Source organism: Chiloscyllium plagiosum, unplaced genomic scaffold (assembly GCF_037043375.1).
Source record: "Chiloscyllium plagiosum isolate Xiang-an unplaced genomic scaffold, Cpla_swu_hap1 HiC_scaffold_20, whole genome shotgun sequence".
In the NCBI taxonomy this organism is placed as follows: Eukaryota; Metazoa; Chordata; class Chondrichthyes; order Orectolobiformes; family Hemiscylliidae; genus Chiloscyllium; species Chiloscyllium plagiosum.
This window is the reverse complement of record NW_028270158.1, coordinates 8869369-8889665: the sequence shown is the minus strand read 5'-3', so window position 1 is coordinate 8889665 and position 20297 is coordinate 8869369. Positions and strand designations below refer to the sequence as shown.

Genomic DNA, 20297 nt, shown 5'->3' with positions numbered 1-20297 from the left:
TCACTATTAACTGATTTTAAACAGCAACCTTTACCTTTTTTTCCATGACATTTTGTGGTTTCTCAGGGTGGTGCACTGAATAAGACGACTAAGCGTTCAGAAGCAGTACAAGAGGAAACTCCAGAACCGTCAGAAACATCCCCTTTGCTGAGAGAGCAGTGATGAGAAAAGAATTAATGGAGATCACAGGAACAGTAACTTGCCTCTCTTTCTTTAGAAATAGGTGAACTAATCTCTTTGTATACAAAGAGATTCACCAGTGATCAATAGTCATTCTTCTAGAGAATTTATTTAACTATAAATGCCTGGTGCTCTCACTTATAGTTATCCATGAATCACCTCAAGGCAACAAGTATCTGTCTAAAGTATTGGTGCCAGGAGGTGAAGGAGATAAAGTCAGTGTAGAGGCATTGATTTTTCTGCTGCTCTCTACAAAACCAGTATTTGGGCTGCTTCTTCTAGGCTTGCAAAGAAAAGATTTTAATTTTCAACCAGTGTCAAGTGAAGCAGCTTTCCTTTTGTACAGCACATGTAGCTTCAGGATGGCACAAGTGCTTGTAACTAATTAATTACTCAAGTAATTGACTTATTTCATAGGTCACAATGTGTGCCTTTAATCTCTGATCAGATTTAAAACAAAAGGGACCTAAAGTAAGAGTAACTGTTTCTCTTGTGCTTGTTTTCCAATTTACATGGGTGTATATTTCATGAGTTAAACACTGACTGGACTCTCACTTTATATTTTGTAATATTATCATGATTGTACTTTCATCGACATGGTTTTATAAACTTAACTCCACTGATTTGTTCAATCAATCAATCTTCTGAACCCTCAAAAGGAAATTCTTGTCGTCACTGCATACACTTCAAGCCAATAATTAAAGCCATTACCAGTTGATGGCTATAATTATTGGCTTGAAGTTGTGATTTCATGTTCCCTTTCTCAACCTTGGCAAAGGACCAAGTGATTTTTCAAAAATAAAATATAAACGTTTGGGCGAAGATTTGTAGCTCGGGTGCTCATTGCTGTGGTTCTGTTCGCCAAGCTGGAAGTTTTTGTTGCAAACGTTTCGTCCCCTGGCTAGGCGACATCATCAGTGCTTGGGAGCCTCCTGCGAAGCGCTTCTTTGATGTTTCCTCCGCTGTTTATAGTGGCTTGTCCCTGCCGCTTCCGGTTGTCAGTTTCAGCTGCCCACTGTAGTGGTTGGTATATTGGGTCCAGGTCGATGTGTTTGTTGATGGAGTTTGTGGATGAGTGCCATGCCTCTAGGAATTCCCTGGCTGTTCTCTGTCTGGCTTGCCCTATGATAGTAGTGTTGTCCCACGAAACGACACGACCTGCTATCCTTAGTAGCCACACACGCAGACAACAGGCAACATGAATTCGACTGGGACAACACTACTATCATAGGGCAAGCCAGACAGAGAACAGCCAGGGAATTCCTAGAGGCATGGCATTCATCCACAAACTCCATCAACAAACACATCGACCTGGACCCAATATACCAACCACTACAGCGGACAGCTGAAACTGACAACCGGAAGGGACAGACCACTATAAACATCGGAGGAAACATCAAAGAAGCGCTTCGCCGGAGGCTCCCAAGCACTGATGATGTCGCCTAGCCAGGGGACGAAACGTTTGCAACAAAAACTTCCAGCTCGGCGAACAGAACCACAGCATAAAATAAAAGTTTAATTCTTGTTTTATGTAGCCTGAGTGTAAATTTGATGTAATCTTATTACTAGCTAACTCTGGGAATTTGTTCATAACCAAACTCCTGGCATATTACGATTGAGATGCCAGTGTTGGACTGGAGTGGACCAAGTTTAAAAATCACAATACCAGGTTGTTATAGTCAAACAGGTTTATTTGGAAGCACTAGCTTTCAGAGTGCTGCTCCTTCAGCAGTTGGTTGTGGAGTATACAATCGTATGACAATTTATCACAAAAGTTTACTGTGATAAATTTTCTATTGGAAAAAAAAAAGACCGATTGCTTGTTAAGTCTCTCATCTTTTAGAATGTCCATGTTGGTTACATATGTGTAAATTGCTCTCCGTGAGAGCACCTCACACCTCAAATGAATTATCAGGGCTGACCTGACACTGTTAAAAGTTCACTTAAGAATGTAACCTAACTTTTGCAATTTACATATGAAAGATCTGAAACCAACATAGACATTCTAAAAGATGAGACTTAAACAATCCAAACTTTTTTTCAATGTCATTTCAGTTGTATCACACTAAACTTTTGCTATAAGTTCTGTCTTATGATCTTGTACTCCACAACCACAAACAGCAGTGCTCTGAAAGCTAGTGCTTCCAAATAAACTGTTGGACTATAAAACTGGTGTTGTGATTTTTTAAAAAAAATCAGAATATTAATCCTTGTTAAGTCACTCCACTCACCTTCATTCCATTTGGACATAACTGTTTAAAAACATTTGAGATTATTCTTTAATCAAGTGTTAATTGTTACTGATCTGATAGCTCACTTTTCAAGCAGGAAATTAATCTTTCATTTTGAATAGTTAGCTACTGCTCAGTAATGTGTATGGCTAACTTTAGTGCAGGTTAACAGGAAATGCATGATCATGGCACAACAGTTTGACCTACCCACAGTGAGCTGGAGGTTATCCCATTTCATTTGAACACAGTAATTGGTACAGCCTCTTCACTCCCAGCCTCTCTTTCCTGAATGCTGCCTGCAACTGTTGACTAATCCCATTGTTTTATTAGTTTTGTGGAATATTTACTGTAGCAAGTTGATAAATAGAAATGCACAAATGTGAGCAGGCAGAAAATCAGGCCTTGGGAAAATGAGCAATATTTATTTAGATCAATATAAAGTCCTGCACAAATTCACTCATCCATTCAACATGTACACCTTTTCACCCATTTGCTACTAAGTTTTTTTTTCCTGGAGTTTGTGTACTACATAATTTGCACCTAGTCTGCTGTTTACAGCAATCAGCACTGTTCTCTGGAATACCTTTCCATCTACAGTGGGAGACAATCGACTTATTTCTATGAAAGCAAAAGAAATTTTTTTTTCATTTAGTGTTAAGCTGAAGAGTGATTGTAGACTCAACATCAAGCCTCTCTTCACATGAGCCAAACCTGAGTTTTTTTTCCAGCATTAAGTTTATACCAAGTTTAAAAAAAAATACACAGTGAAAGCACATCTTAATAAAACTGCTCTTCATTTCACTAATTCACAAATAAGAGGTAAATTTTATTTTTGGCCATTGTCATCCAGTTATCTACATCCAAACAATATGGTTGCATAAAGGCACAAGGTATTTTCTCGTTGGCAATAATTACTATGTGTCCTGATTTCCAGTACATCCCTTGAACTAAAATATTTAAAAAAATGTGTCAAGTACCTCAGATGCTTCCTGTAGAAGCTGGAATCCAGAGTAATTAATATGTAGAATGTATATTGAGTAGGGGAAAATAAATTTTCTATAAAACAATTTAAATGTAGCAAAATTGTACTATCAAAACTGCAAATAGAGTGCACTACCTTAGAGGTTCAAATAGAGCAATCTTTTAGTACAATACCAAATCCTTGTAAATGAGTTGTCTTACTGTCCTATGTCAGTCTAGGTATAAATATATCAGCAGAATTAAAAATTACAATCAAGTCTGAGTTTGTCACAAAGGCCTAAAAATTGACAACTCTTCCCAGAAAAACTCTGCAAATTGAAACCTGCTGGTAATGTTTCCTTTGCATTACAGCTAAAATCAAAAGCCAGTTTAAAAAGTAAACTTTTGACCAACCAGAAGGAAACAGTCTAAACATTTTAGCAAAATAAATATTTCTATATTAAATAATCTTGTGTCCATTTATGACAATATTGTATACTAGCTTGTAGCAGGTCAAAACAAAGACACCTGAGGATTTGGAATTGTCCATAATATGCATGTTACAATCTTGTCAAGGGATTGAGAGTACAATTAAAAGATTTACAGGTTTACATTCTTCAATTAAGGCAAATTACACAATGCTGATCAATTTTATCCCATTATATCTAAATGCTTTTAATCTATATAGTCTTTAACAAGAGCTAGTCACAAGTAATTTTCACAGGTGCTCAAAATACAACTGTACATTGAAATGTTATGGATGGCCTAGTCCATTCCACAGGAAGAATATCAATCTTTTAGCAGAAACCATGGCTTCCCAAATTGAACTCTGACATTGTCAACAGCTGCATGGTGTGGCTGACTGGCCATTCTTAGAGACTGAATCTGGACCAGAAACACCCAGTGAAAAAAGATTAGGTTGCAGAGCATTGAAGCAAAGCACCAAGAGCTTGCACCTCCATTGCACTTAGCCCTGTCTAAGTTCAAGGCAATTTTCAAGCACCTAAGATGCTGTGGAAGAAAACATTTGGAGGCAATAGATTAAACACCTGATTGAGCCAGACGTGATCAATAGCAGAGGACACAGGCAAGTATACAAATGATAGGCATGTCACTTTTGGGTATAGGCTATTTTATTTACAATGCAAGTTTTATTTGATCAATTGTTACAATTATTTAATCTCTAGATCATTTCAGCATTTTGGGCCAGCAAATCCTTGCTGAAATGAACAACTGCATTGAAAATAAAACAGCCTTTTGCAGATAAACCTTCAGTGTGAAAAAGGACAAAAATAATGTTTTTATACAAGTTAACCTCTGCATGGAACAGCAGATTAACTTGAGTCAAACAGTAAAGAACCTTCTCAGAACAAGGAGAGGGTCGATTTGCCACCTGGTGGTTGGGTAACTTTGTTATGGGATCGTGGACGTGGACCTAGATGAGGTTCATGATCATCCACCGCAGGCTCCTTTTGCTTTTCCTCATCTTTTTTCTCCTCACTTTCTTCTCCATGTTCTTCATCTTAGAAGAAAAAGATTTACAATCATTAATATCAATACCTTTCCAAAACTTGCAGTACATTTACATTTAACTAAAGCAGTGATGATTTCATATTTGGATGTGAATTATGCGTATCAATTGTTACAATATACTTATCAAGTCTTACCTTTCAACTCCTCATCTGCATCACTGGAGAATATGTTTGCATCCTGTTTGGGGAAAAATAAAAAGATTAATTTCTACATAGCAAAATAGACCAGATTATGTAACAAATCACCAATCAGAATTCTTTGGATCTAAATTTATGCAGACACTAACTTAATCTAGTCTAAAGAAAGGATTCCATCAGTATAAATCTAGCATCAGCTGGGGAGGGATAGGATATTGGCAAAGGCACTGGAGTATTCCAGAACCCCAGCCTCGTGTTCTGAGGACACTGGTTTGAATCCAACATTATAGACTGGGAAATCTGAATTCAACAAGAACTGGGAACATAAAACAGCCTAACTGGGACCATGTAATCACTGTCCACTAATCATAAAAACCCATCTGGTTCACTAATGTCCTTTAGGGAATGATCTGGTCTGGCTTGCATATGAGTTTATACCCATGGGAATATGGTTGACTTGCTGGCTTAACCAGCAACACACATTCCAAGAATAATTTTTCTAAAAAAAAAGTATCATGGTAACCTGTGTATTTGTCTACAGTGTAGTACCTCAAAACAAAAGACCTGTCAATATTAACATATGGTGGTCTAGCCAGCAACACCCACATTACGTAATGATTATTCCATCAATACTTAACTGTGATTAACATGCCATGACGTTTCAAGACAGTGATCATAAATACAATTCACTTTGCTTGGAAAAAAAAAGGGACAGTCGAAGACTGTTCTATTTGATTGCAACCATCACTTGGCTGTCAAGCCACTAAACAAAATGTTTGCACTCTAGATGTATTATATCCCAGAAGTGACTACACTTAATGCACAAAGGTTTAGTGATCGAGATCCATGGAAGTGATTTTTTTTTTTCAGCTGCCTCATACATATTTAACACAAACTTAAATCAGCTTTATAAACATTAGATTAATCTATACACAAGAGTAGAGCTAACCAAAATTCAATTTAAAATTAATTTTGTTTATTGTCACATGTATCAAGATAGCGAAAAAATGTTGCTTTGTATGATTTGTCTGGTTAGTACACCTTACATAGGGTACTAGAACAGAACAAAATACATAACATTATGCTACAGATTACAACTTTAATACAGGTCTTTCTGCTATAACGCTTCGTCAACACAAATTGGCTATACTGCGACTGACGAATCGCGGATACTGTTCGGACAACACAAACTTTCTAATGAATGGGTATAGCAATTTTCTACGGCTGTTTCCTACAGCATGATTTTCTATAGCATGAGGTAGCAGGGGAATACAATCATTATGTTATACCAGAACGCCCTGTATAGACAAGGTCTGTTAGAGTCTGATAACAGCAGGGAAGAAGCTGTTTTTAAATCTGTTGGTATGTATTTTCAAATTTTTCTGCATAGTTAAACTGAGTTAATATCAGATCTTACAGCAACTCAACTGAACATACATGCTTCCAACTTCACCTTTGGTTTGTTCGGATGGACACGAACTGTAGCAGGAGCAATTGGTTCCCCAAATATGTCACTGTTATTATTAGGAGTTGAAGCAGCACATTGTTGTGAAGAAACAGGCTCTGACTCACTGAAAATCCCACTGGCTTTTCCACCTAAGAGGTTTGTCAGAAATAGATTGCAGTTAGTTTAGTAACACAAGCTTCCTTTAAAAAAAAAGAAGATTTTGGACACTACCTGAAATGGCGAATTAAGTCATAAAGCAATTCATCAAATTATGGGAATGGGCCAAACTGCCCCTCTCTGTGCTGGTATTACTCCCAGCATATTCTAGAAAAGGGATTTGGCAGGATAGAGAAACTACCCATTATAATTCAAACTGCTGCAGTACCAAATTAAAACAATGTAGAGGAGGAAATTTAGTTTTAAGAATTAGCAACCAAGTTATACTCCTCTTTCTTGTACAAGCAAGCAGAAGTAGGATGGAGGAAAATATTTCCAATTAACACTTGATTAGATATCTGTTTTAGTTTACTTGCATCTACAGCCCTCTTGCCAATATACAGTAACATTCAGAATAGTCTACAGGTCATGAAAGCTTGCCATAATTAAAGCGGTGTTGGGAATATGCTGCAGGTCAGACAGTGGGTGGGGAGGGAAAGTTAACATTTCAGGACATGCTCATCCTTCGTGGGGTTGAAACTTAAATGTGACTCCGCAGAGTTAAAGTATTTTTAAATTCATATTTCCTGCACTTGCAAAATTGTGCTGAAATGTCCTAAATCAACAGTCACCTTAAAGTCTGATCTCTCAGCAACTTCTTCAGGACATTCTCTTGCATCTAAACAGAACAAAATATCTTCATGGATGACCACTTGTGATATTGGCGAATAGGTCCCATAAAATGTATAGGACATCAGTATATAGATATCAGAGATGTTGCATTATAAAATTAGGACTAGAAGCCATAATCTGAGCAAGAATCACCATTTAAAACGGCTAAGAAAGAACTTCTTCTGAGGGTTGTGAATCTGTGGAATTCTTTTATCACAGAGGGCCATCAAGTTTGGATTGCTAAGTGTAGGAGAAAGTGAGGACTGCAGATGCTGGAGATCAGAGCTGAAAATGTGTTGCTGGAAAAGTGCAGCAGGTCAGGCAGCATCCAAGGAACAGGAGAATCGACGTATCAGGCATAAGCCCTTCTTCACGAATGAGGAAAGGGTGTCCAGCAGGCTATGATAAAAGGTAGGGAGGAGGGACTTGGGGGAGGGGCGTTGGAAATGCGATAGGTGGAAGGAGGTCAAGGTGAGGGTGATAGGCCGTAGTGGGGTGGGGGAGGAGAGGTCAGGAAGAAGATTGCAGGTTAGGAAGGCGGTGCTGAGTTTGAGGGATTTGACTGAGACAAGGTGGGGGGAGGGGAAATGAGGAAACCAGAGAAATCTGAGTTCATCCCTTGTGGTTGGAGGGTTCCTAGGCAGAAGATGAGGCGCTCAAAGTTTGAGAGAAGATTTGTAGCTCGGGTGCTCGTTGCTGTGGTTTTGTTCGCTGAGCTGGAAGTTTTTGTTGCAAACGTTTCGTCCCCTGTCTAGGTGACATCCTCAGTGCTTGGGAGCCTCCTGTGAAGCGATTCTGTGGTGTTTCCTCCGGCATTTATAGTGGCCTGTCCCTGCCGCTTCCGGTTGTCAGTTTCAGCTGTCCGCTGTAGTGGCCGGTGTATTGGGTCCAGGTCGATGTGTTTGTTGATGGAGTTTGTGGATGAGTATCATGCTTCTCGGAATTCCCTGGCTGTTCTTTGTTTGGCTTGCCCTATAATGGTAGTGTTGTCCCAGTCAAATTCATGTTGCTTGTCGTCTGCGTGTGTGGCTACTAGGGATAGCTGGTCGTGTCGTTTCGTGGCTAGTTGATGTTTGTGGATGCGGATCGTTAGCGGTCTTCCTGGTTGTCCTATATAGTGTTTTGTGCAGTCCTTGCTTGGGATTTTGTACACTACATTCGTTTTGCTCATGCTGGGTATCAGGTCCTTCGTTCTGGTGAGTTGTCCGAGTGTGGCTGTTGGTTTGTGTCCTGTTATAAGTCCTAGTGGTCACAGTAGTCTGGCTGTCATTTCAGAGATGTTCTTGATGTATGGTAGTGTGGCTAGTCCTTTGGGTTGCGGCATGTCCTCGTTCCGTTGTCTTTCCCTTAGGCATCTGTTGATGAAATTACGAGGATATCCGTTTTTGGCGAATACCTTGTATAGGTGTTCCTCTTCCTCTTTTTGCAGTTCTGGTGTGCTACAGTGTGGTGGCCCTTTTGAATAGTGTCTTGATGCAACTTCATTTGTGTGTATTGGGATGGTTGCTTTCATAGTTCAGGACTTGGTCTGTGTGTGGCTTTCCTGTGTACCTTAGTGGTGAATTCTCCGTTTGGTGTTCTCTGTACCCTCACGTCTAGGAATGGGAGTTGGTTGTCCTCTTCCTCCAACCGTCGTGTTGCTATGGTCTGGCGATGGAGGAGGGAGTGGAGGTTGGGTTGGTGGGGGGGGTGTGGACCTGACGAGGGAGTCACGGAGCGAGTGGTCTTTTCGGAACGCTGATAGGGGAGGGGAGGGAAATATATCCCTGGTGGTGAGGTCAGTTTGGAGGTGGCGGAAATGACGGCAGCTGATACGCTGTACATGGAGGTTGGTGGGGTGGTAGGTGAGGACCAGTGGGGTTCTGTCCTGGTGGCGGTTGGAGGGGCGGGGCTCAAGGGCGGAGGAGTGGGAAGTGGAAGAGATGCGGTGGAGGGCATCATCGACCATGTCTGGAGGGAAATTGTGGTCCTTGAAGAAGGAAGCCATCTGGGTTGTACGGTTTTGGAACTGGTCCTCCTGGGAGCAGATGCGGCGGAGACAAAGGAATTGGAAAGGCGTTTTTACAGGGGGCAGGGTGGGAGGAGGTGTAGTCTAGGTAGCTGTGGGAGTCGGTCGGTTTATAGTAAATGTCCGTGTTAAGTGTAGTCAAGGAGTAAATGGACCAATTTCTAATAGGTAAGAGAATCAAAGCATATGTGGAAAAATACAGAAAGGGGAGACCTGAGGATTTTCAGATCCGTCATTATCTCATTGGTGGAGCAGACCTTAGGCCAAGTGGCCTAACTACATCTTACGGTAAATAGCATCTGGATTTGGTTCTTGTACAAAATTGGAATGGGATCTTCAGTTTAGATGCAAAAGCATCCCTAATCGTATCATGCAGCATCCCAGAAATAGCGGCATACTGATGCCATATATATTTATAGGACCAGTACATCAAATATCAGTGATCATCCATGAAGATATTAAATTCAGTTTAGAGGTAAGAGAACTTCTGAGATGTTACATGAGATGAGACTTGAAGCTGGCAATTGGTTTTATGATATTGGGACAATGGTTTCAGCACATTTCTACAGATGTTGGAAATAAGTACTTCCAGTATTGTCTTTTTAAATTCATAATAGATCAGAGAATCAGTGGAGAGAAAGTTTCAGGCTCATTAAGTTCATGGGCATGTCCTGAAGTGTTAACTTTCCCTCCGTACCCACTGTCTGACCTACAGGGTATTCCCAACAGCTTTTATTATTAATTTTCTTTACCTGGAGGATTAGATCTCTTTGGCAATGAAGTTTCTTCAGGAGGCCCAAAAATGTTGGATGCCATCTTATGGGGTTTACTGGACGAGACATCAGGGGCACCAAATATATTGCTGGAACCACCACCGGGTGGTTTGAGTACACGACTAATGAGAACAAAGAAAATCAAAGAATTATATGCCCCACTCTATCCTTCCCAGTAAAATACATCAAATTCAGACTTCAGTTACAAATATCAAATGCCAATGGTGGTTAGTTATTATAGTTCAATATAATGTTAGTGTAGCATGCAACATTTGAAACAAAGTTTAATTTAAATTTAGTATCAGCAAGACCACTTATGACCCCAGTTGATGGCAATACTGGGCAAGTTAGATCATACAGACATAACACAAAAACAAGCCTTCTGTTTGACTCATCTATAATAACCAAGTTTCTCTAAACCAAACTAGTCTTGCTTACCTGCATTTGGCCTCTATCACTAAAAAGAAAACTTCATGTACCTGCCCAAACATCTTTTGAAATGTTGTAACAGTACCTGTTACAGCACAGTACCAGTGGGCGGCACAGTGGTTAGCACTGCTGCCTCACAGCGCCAGCGACCTGGGTTCAACTCCCGCCTCAGGCGATTGACTGTGTGGAGTTTGCACATTCTCCCCGTGTCTGCGTGGGTTTCCTCCGGGTGCTCCGGTTTCCTCCCACAATCCAAAAGTGTGCAGGTTAGGTGAATTGGCCATGCTAAATTGCCCGTAGTGTTAGGTGAAGGGGTAAATGTATGGGTCTGGGTGATATACGCTTCGGCGGGTCGGTGTGGACTTGTTGGGCCGAAGGGCCCGTTTCCACATTAAGTAATCTAATCTAATCTACCTGTATCCACCACTTTCTCTGGCATTCACTTCACATACTAACCATTCTGAAAACGTTGCCCCTTAGGCCCCTTTTAAATCTTTAGCCTCTCACCTTAACAATATACCTTTTTTTGTTTTGAGCCCCCCGACCCTAGGGAAAAAGGCCTATTCTATTTATGTTATCTATGCTCATGATTTTAGAAGCCTCCAAAAAGCCACTCCTCAACCACCTATGCTCCAGTGAACAAGTCATAGCCTATCCAGCCTCTGCTTATACCTCAAACCCTCCAGCCCTGAAAGTATCCTTGTAAATCTTTTCTGAACCCTTTCACTAGAGATATGGTAGGATAGATCCCAAGTTTTATTTTTGCTTTTGCTTACTTTGGTGGTCAGTGACTGATTAAATCTTGAAGAGGTTGCCAATGAACTCTTTAAACTTGTTAGCAGTAATTTCACAAAAGTGGAAAAAAGCTACTTCACATTATGCAAGAACTATTTGAAACTGTCTTAATTCAAATAACAGAAATAAAGATTCAACATTTTTACCCTCAACCTTTTGAGTACAAACCTCAACGTAGGGTTGTAATCCCACACACAACAGTTTATTTTCCTCCCATCCAACCTTTTTTTGTAATGCATGAAACTGTTAACCTCAAGGATTTAACCACTGAAATGCATGTAATAAAACAGGTCTCCAGACTAGTTACCACAAGGTGTCTTCTCCCTTCATAAACTTACAATATAAAAATACCAAGAAAATGCCTACATTGTTCTTCCACTTTAGTATGCAGGTTTCCAAGTAACATTATGAATTTCTCCCATGGTGGTTTTCCAAGATATTGCACACAGACTACTTAAAGTAAACGGTCCATGGTTTCAGGTCTACTATTTTAGCATGGATAGATGACTGACCGATTAATAGAAGAGAATTGGGATAAAGGGAGCATTCTCAGAATGGCAACCTGTAACTCATGCACTGCCACAGGTGTTAAATGCTGGGGCCACAATTATTTACAAAAGTGTTTAAGTTTATGATTCAGATGATGGAAGTGAATATACTAATCACCAGTTGGCAGATGCCAAAATTAGGTGGGAAGGCATGTAGCAAGGTTGACAGTTTACAAAGGAGTACAGAGTGATATGGAGTTGAAAAGGATGGTGCTGGAAAAACACAGCAAGTCAGGCAGCATCCAAGGAGAGTTGACATTTTGGGCATAAACCCTTCATCAGGAATGTCAGACAAGTGAATGGGCAAAAACCTGACAGATGGAACAAAGCATATAAAAATGTGAGGCTATGTACTTTGACAGGAAGAACAGAACAGCTGATTCTTTAAACGAGGAACGACTGCAGAAGACTGCAGCCGTGGGATCTGGGTTCCCTTGTGCACATCTCACAAAAGCTAGGATCCAAGTTCAGCAGGCAAGAGAGAGATGGTAAATGAACCGCTGGCTGTTACTTCAAAAGATTCTATTCTGATGCTGGAGACTGAAAACACAAGCAGGCAAACCCAGCAAGTACTGTTAAAATAGAATAATAGGGAGGGTTACTAAAATCATACAAGACATTTGTCAGACCACACTTGGAACACTGAACAGTTTTGTTTCTTTATCCAAGGAAAACTATACTAGCAGTCTAGTAAAGGTTCACTTGGTTGGATTCTGGGACTGCAGGGCCTGAGCATGTACTAGCTCAGAAAAATGAGAGAAAACCTTAATAAAACATACAAAATACTTAAAGGGGCTTGACAGGGCAGATTTGGAAACACTGTTTCCCCTTGTGGGAGCATCTAGGACTGGAGTGCATAATCCCAGAGTAATCACCCTAGTTAAGGGGGAAATAAGGAGAATTTTTTCCCCCTCCTTGGTTTAAAAAGTCTAAGGAATTATTTACTGTATAGAATTGTCAGATTGCATTGACAAGACAGGCAATATATAGTAAAAAAAATCAGTAAGGGGATCGAGGGTTAGGGGGACTAAGGTAGGAAAGCGGAGTGAGAATTATCAGATCTATTGAATGGTGGCACATAGTTAATGGTCGGACAGTCTACTTCTGCTCTGATTTCTGACAGAACATCAAGTTCCACATCAAGGTGAAATGACACTTCAAGAGTGCAGGAGGAATTAAAATAAAGTAACCTGGTTGAGGTAACAATAGACAATGGGCATTTCCAACAGGAGATGATACAAACATTGACTATCATGGAATATTATCGTCACTGAACCCCCAGCAATACCCAGGGGATTACTACTGACCAGCCACATAAACATTGGGGTTACAAAAGCAAGACCAGCGCCACAAAATTCTGCAGCAAGTAACTCAGCTCCCAATTCTTCAAAACCTGCCACTATCTCCAAGGCACATGTCAGGAGTGCAATGGAATATCCCAACTGTCTAGACTCAACTTTAAAAACACCTGAAGAAACTGAACACAATGTAAAGCAACGCAGCCCACTTGATTGGCACTCCATATAATATCTTCAACCCCACCTGCCCAAGCACTGACATGAAGTGATCTGCAGCACATATGACATGCCTGAGTCTCACAATGCTTCAACAGCACCTCAAAAAACCTAGAAACATTTACCATCCAGTAGATGTCTGGGAACAGTTCCCCCTTCAAGTCACACCATATCTTGGAAATGTACTATCATTAATTTGATCACTGGATCAAAAACCTTAACTCCCAAGGACACTATAGGTAAAACTGCATTAGGTGGACTACAGTGGTTCAAGATGGCAGTCCACCAGCTTTCAGAGCAATTGGAAATGAGCACACAACTCTGCTAGCAACACCCTGATCATGAAAGAGCAAACCATCACCTTTTTGATCAGACTATAGAAATTGGTTCCACTACGAAGTGAAGTTTTAAAAAAAGGTAGTATCATGACAGAATTATTAATAGCACTTACCCAGTTAGACTAAGCAGACAGTTGAACAATTAGATTAGATTACTTACAGGGTGGAAACAGACCCTTCGGCCCAACAACTCCACACCACCCCGCCAAAGCGCAACCCACCCATACCCCTACATGTACTCCTTACCTAACACTACGGGCAATTTAGCATGGCCAATTCACCTGACCTGCACATCTTTGGACTGTGGGAGGAAACCCACGCAGACACGGGGAGAACGTGCAAACTCCACACAGTCAGTCGCCTGAGGCAGGAATTGAACCCGGGTCTCTGGCGCTGTGAGGCAGCAGTGCTAACCACCAAGTTAGCAAACATTCAGTTTCACTTCATATTTGCCATTTAACAAGGTGGGTATTACTCCTTTCCACTTTGCAGATTACAATACGAGAGCCAAACCCCAGCTCGGTTTAACATATGATTCTTTAACTCCTGGGGCAGACTGGTTTTACTAGTTAATTGTATCACCATAAATTGTTCATCCAACGATAAACAACTTGACCCCTGATCCTTTGTGTCAAACTGGAATAACTGCATGATACCAGTTCCCATTGCTTTTGTGGTTTTGAATCAGGGATTTTTTTGCACATTAGGTAGCCTGCTATACTACAGAAAATACTCAAAACATTAAGATTATGCACATTGAATAACCAAGTTTATCAGAAAGAAACATTTGGTATCTAAACTCCTGAACAAGCTTGCATTACGGAGAAATTAAGTTGCAATGTATAATCAACTTGCGCAGTCTACTGCCAGCCCTTCAAGTAAACAATCTGAACCTTTACTTAAAGGAAAAAAGACAAACTACACATTAAGAGTTGCAAGGAATCTTACTTGCTGTTCACTATCAATTTGTTAATAGTATAAATTAGATTACTGTGATCAATTTAAGTGAGACCAGCTGAACAAAGTCCAGAGTCCACAGCAAATAGACAAAATTCGACAAAGTAGAGTTCTAGTTTAGTTCTAAAGTTTACCCAAACAGGTTACATAAATTCCAGTTACTACTAAAAATCACCTTACTAGATAGGTGAATAAATCTTAAATTGCAACTAGTCTCAAGCCAAATCTAGTCATTAACAATTCTTGTGTAATACAGTCCTGGGAATACAGTACAAATTGTCAGCTGATTGAATAATGCTCAGGTTTTGTCTATCATAACACTAACAACCCATGAGAGACAACAAACCAAGTGTCTGTTAACCAGCTGGCAACTAAACAATTTAGGCAAGTGAGGACTGTAGATGCTGGAGATTAGAGTCGCGAGTGTGGTGCTGGAAAAGCACAGCAGGTCGGGCAGCATCCGAGGAGCAGGAAAAAATCAACATTTCGGGCAAAGGCCCTTCATCACGAATGAGGCTGGGAGCCGCAGAGGGGGGGATAAATGGAAGAGGGGTGGGGTTGGGCTGAAGGTCACAGAGTGAGATAGCCAGGGTAAAGGTGATAGGTCGGAGGGGAGGGTCGAGCAGATAGGTGGGAAGGAAGATTGACAGGTCAAGAGGGTGCTGCCGAGCTGGAAGGTTGAAACTGGGATGAGATGGGTGGGGGCGGAAATGAGGAAACTAGTGAAATCCACATTGATGCTATATGGTTTAAGGGTCCCGAGGCGGAAGGTGAGGCGTTCTTCCTCCAGATGTCGGGTGACTCTTGCAGAGTGAACTTGATCTTTAAAATTTGGTGATTTAGTATAAAAATAAAAAGGGTGACAACTATGAAAACGATGGTTCATATGCTGTAATGAATCCAGCATTACAGTTTGAAGTGAAATTGAAGAGAGGATAGTACAAGACATTTGCTTGGTTAAATTCCCATCAAGTGAAGGTTTAAATGCATCAGCTGAAGGATAACCAGGCAACAATATAACCTTTGATTCACATCAGTAAATGCTCAAGCATGAATTCACGATTTAGATTTGAGGAGTCGAGCAGACATCCAAATGAGTCCAGAACTAATTGGCACCCACCAGAATTAGTAGGCGCCTGAAATCATCTTTCTGCATTATTTAACATGGTGAACAATGGTTGACACTAAACAAAGGACAGGTGCGAATTTAAAATATACAAAAATTGACTGTTCAGCTCAACAAGTTAATCGCCAGCTTAGGTTTCACATGTGCCTCCTTCTATTCTAGTCATTTTGACACCAAGCAGTAAAAGTTTCATCGTTTCTCCTCATCACTCCAACGAAACGATCAGGTTGTCACAGTTCCAGATAGCACTGTTAATAATTTCATGCATCATTAGGAACAGCAGGAGGCCATTCAGACTCGAGCCTGTTCCACAATTCAATGTTATCTGCACAGATCAACCATGATCTGAAATAGGCAGAAGAGGCAGGTAGTGTTGAAGCAGGGAGCCTGCAGAAGGACTCAGACAGGATAGGAGAATGGGTAGAGAAGGGGCAGATGGAAACAATGTGCAAAAGTGTAAGGTCATCCACTTTGGTAGGAATAGAGGCATAGATACCTTCTAAACAGGGAAAAGCTTTGGAGCCTTTAAAGCATAGAGCCTAGTGCAGGATTCACTTAAGGTTAATATGCAGGTTCTGTTCACTGGGTTAGGAAAACAAGTGCAATGTTAGCATTCATTTCAAGGGGTTTAGAATGCAAGAGCAGAGATCTGTTGCTGAAGCTGTACAAGGCTTTGGTCAGATCACATCTTGACTATACAAGCAGTTTTGGGCCCTGAATCTAAGGGAGGATATGCTGGCATTGGAGGGGATCCAAAGGAGGTTTACATGAATGATCCCATGGATGAAGAATTTACCGTATAAAGAGTGGTTGAGGACACTGTCTGTACTCCATGGAACTTACAGGTATGATGGGGGGAAATCTCATTGAGACTTACAGAACAGAAATGCCCGAATAGTGTGGATATGGAGAAGATGCTTCCACTAATAGAAGAGACTAAGACCAGAGGTCAAAGGTCAGCTTGAAAGGATGACCCTTTAGAACAGAGATAAGGAGGAATAGTCAACCCAAGGATGGTTAATCTGTGGATTTCATTGCCAGATAGCTGTGGATGCCAAACTATTGACCATATTTAAGACAGACAGGTTCTTGATTGGTAAAGAGACCAATAGTTGCAGGAGAATGGGGTTGAAAAACATCTCAGTCATGATCAAATGGCAGAACAGACTCAATGTGCAGAATAGCCTAATTCTGTTCCTTTACCTTATGGTCTAACTCCACATACCTGCCTTTGGCCCAGGATAATACTGTGGGAGCTTCTGAGGGCAGTGTCCTAGGACCAACCAAAAAAGACAAGAACACCACCACCTGCAAACTCCCCTCCAAGCCACACACCATCCAGACTTTTATTTTCAGGAGGCTGGGAAAGAGGATGTAGGGAGCATGGTGGGGATAGGAGGGAAAAGAGTCGGATCGGTGTTGCCTCATTGTTGCTGAAATTCCCTCCCCAGCAACATTGCAGATCTACATATAGCACATGGACAGGACATACTTCTAAAATGCAATTCATCATCTTCTCAACAGAGATGGACAATACATGCTGGTCCACACCTCAAGTTAGTTAATTAATAGGAATGTCAAACCTCAGGATGTTACTCCAAGACTACAGCCTATACCGTTTTAGAGTGGATTTGCAAGAAAAGGGTTAACAGCTCAGAGAACTGAGTTTTAAAAAAAAAAATCACAGCATGATGGCTGCACAGTAGGAGAATGTCAAATGGAATAGGTTCTTGTTTAACTCAGTGCTCAGAAAACCTCAAATTTAATCTGGAATGCTTTGTCACCATCCTTGACAAGGAGGCGGTCATTCATTCTTCAGGAATACAATGGTTTAGCACATGCCGGAGATTCCAAGTGAATGGCTAGTGAGGGAGGCAAATACAAAAAGTGACGAGGGAATTTGTGGAGTCTTTCAAAGAGCTGGGGCGTAGAGAACTTCCAGAGAGAGAGAGCGCGAGAGAGATAAAGACTTTAACAAAAAAGATTTTTTGGTCAGTTCTTGTTGCTCAGACATCAGCAAATGACGAAGCATTAGTTCCTGTATTGGAGACGGAAGACTGACTCAAAGTGAAACTGCACACACTAGGGAATGGCTCACTCATCCCCAGAAGAAGCTGGAGATTCTTTCTATATTCACCATACAGAGGGAAGGATAAATGGAGTGAAATTACCTCGGGAAGGGATATTCAGAGCCATCAGCTCACAACTGAGATAGTTTTAGACAAGGACACGGTGGTCTGGAGAGAAGGGTGGAGAGAAGACAGACAAAAAAAGGATACAGAGCCCCGCTTATTCTGGAAGGGGGCAGTGAAGGGGGCATTCAGAGATCTTCACCCCCCCCTCAGCCCAAAGAAAGGGGGCATCAAAGAGGACATTCAAAGACCCTTACCCCCGGAAGACAGTAAAAAGGACAATCAGAGACCCCTCCCCTGGGTGAGGGGGGGTTAGGTAGTAAGAAGAAAGGCTTTCAGAGACCCCCCCCCCCGGCCCACAGGGGGGTAATAAGGAGGGCTTTCTGCCTCCGCGAGTGGAGGGGGTTTGTAAAGGAGGACACTCAGAGACCCCTCGCCGGAGCTGGGGGGGGGGGGGGGGGGGTAGGGCGGGGAGGTAAATGGGTCGGGCTCTCAAAGCGCCCCTGTCCCGGTGCGGAGGCTCGGGGTTGGTAGGAACAAGGATATTCAGACCCTGGGGGCAGGAAGGTGGGGGTGGGGGGGCAGGAAGGTGGGGGTGGGGGGGGCAGGGTTCTCTCCCCGAGGCCCGACACATAGTGGAGGGAGAGACCGCGATGTTAAAGGCACACCCACCGCCGACAGGATAGAACTCACGGGCGGTGAGTGCGCGGCCTCTCCTTTACCTGGAATTGGGCTTATCCTGCAGGCCCTGGAAAGTACTTGTCGAAGTCATGACCAACTCTCGCCTTCTCTCACCCTCCAACGGCCGCGGGCCACTTCCCGCCCGTCGCTATTTAAACCAGCAGCGGGCACCGCGTCTCCTCCCATTGGTCGGATCGTAAGTCAGTAAGGTGTGGTACCGCCCCATTCTGGGGGAAAGACGAACCCCATTCGCCTGCGGTCCGCATCAATCCCGGCCCACTACGCGTGATACGCAGGCCCATTGGGTTATGCTGACATCAATCAACTGGCCTCCCAGCCAAAGAAATATCCGATATACCGGTATCTAGTCCCACCCAGAGGAATAAGCATTCTGATTGGACAGATACCAACCCAGTCTAGTTACTTTCTTAAAGTTAAAAATCACACAACACCAGGTTATAGTCCAACAGGTTTAATTGGAAGCACACTAGCTTTCGGAGCGACGCTCCTTCATCAGGTGGTAGTGGAGGGCTCAATCCTAACACACAGAATTTATAGCAAACATTTACAGTGTGATGTAACTGAAATTATACATTGAAAAATTGATTGTCTGTTAAGCCTTTCATCTGTTAGAATACAGTGATAGTTTCACTTCTTTCATGTGTAAATCACAAAACCTTTTTTTTTAAAAAAGTTGCATTCTCAGGTTAGCTGTTAACAATGGGTGATAGCTAGACAATATGTTGAAGTTGGAGAAAGTGAGGTCTGCAGATGCTGGAGATCAGAGCTGAAAATGTGTTGCTGGAAAAGCGCAGCAGGTCAGGCAGCATCTAGGGAACAGGAGAATCGACGTTTCGGGCATTAGCCCTTCTTCAGGAATGTGTTGAAGGTGTTAGCCCCCTGTGTTCTCTGTCTATGCCATAATGTTTAGATTGATTCTAATCTAAAAAGTGAGGTAATGGAGTTTTACATTAATTCATGCAGTTTTTGAGCAAAGTACAATGTAACCCTGCAAGTACAAATTCACCCTACAAAATGTGTGTGCATGTGGGGCTTTGTCTGTCTGTCTGTGTGTGTCTGTCTGTCTGGGTTGGGGGTTGAGAGTGTGAGAAAGTGTATGTGTGTGCGTAGCGAGTGTAGAGTGTCTTAAGTCTGTGAGGGGGGTGTGTGTGGGAGTGTGTGTCTGTAAGGGTGTGTGTGTGTGTGTATATGTGTGTCCGTGTGTATAGGAGTTCCTCTGTGTGTGTGTGTGTGTGTAGGAGTGTCTGTGTGTGTGTGTATAGTGCAATGGTGGTCACCTGTAATGTGACATGAACCCAAGGTCCCGGTTGAGGTCCTCCCTGTGGGTACTGAAATTTGCTATCAGCCTCTGCTCAGCCACGTTTCACTGCTGCCTGTCCCAAAGTCCGCCTTGGAGGATGGTCATCCAAAGATCAGAGGTCGAAAGTCCTGGACAACTGAAGTGTTCCCCAAAGGTTACGACAACGGATGAATGGGCACCGCACAACAATCAACAGACAGGAGTGTTCCCTCCTAGTTGGGGAACACTTCAGTGGTCCAGGGTATTTGACCTTGGACCTTCGGGTGACCATCCTCCAAGGCAGACTTCGGGACAGGCAGCAGCGAAAAGTGGCCGAGCAGAGGCTGATAGCAAAGTTCGGTACCCATAGGGAGGGCCTC

At 42.1% G+C, this 20297-nt stretch overlaps 2 protein-coding genes across 2 annotated transcripts in view; one reads left to right on the top strand and one right to left on the bottom strand.

Moving 5' to 3' along the window:
- The window catches only part of mfsd1l (major facilitator superfamily domain containing 1-like), a 30355-nt gene extending 29552 nt beyond the window's left edge, over window positions 1-803 (top strand). The window contains exon 10 of the mRNA XM_087998059.1: window positions 67-803. Within this exon, the coding sequence (XP_087854185.1) occupies window positions 67-162 (96 nt within the window). The 3' untranslated portion in view covers window positions 163-803. The remainder of the gene's footprint in view (window positions 1-66) is intronic.
- Window positions 804-3216: 2413 nt separating this feature from the next.
- On the bottom strand, window positions 3217-18760 carry jpt2 (Jupiter microtubule associated homolog 2). The gene is made up of 5 exons (XM_043712065.2): window positions 18659-18760; window positions 10077-10219; window positions 6495-6637; window positions 5039-5081; window positions 3217-4893 (listed from the first exon to the last, which is right to left on the bottom strand). Exons 1-5 carry the CDS (start codon window positions 18706-18708, stop codon window positions 4736-4738), a joined length of 537 nt encoding a protein of 178 aa, XP_043568000.1. The 5' UTR covers window positions 18709-18760; the 3' UTR covers window positions 3217-4735.
- Between the last annotated feature and the right edge of the window lie 1537 nt (window positions 18761-20297).

Coding starts and splice junctions, on each gene's coding strand:
- jpt2 (XM_043712065.2), bottom strand. CDS start 18,708: ATGACTTCGACAAGTACTTTCCAGGGCCTGCAGGATAAGCCCAATTCC. Junction 5,082..6,494: donor TCCATCCGAACAAACCAAAG/GTGAAGTTGGAA, acceptor TTCCCCAAACAG/GATGCAAACATATTCTCCAG. Junction 4,894..5,038: donor TGCAGATGAGGAGTTGAAAG/GTAAGACTTGAT, acceptor TTTTCTTCTAAG/ATGAAGAACATGGAGAAGAA.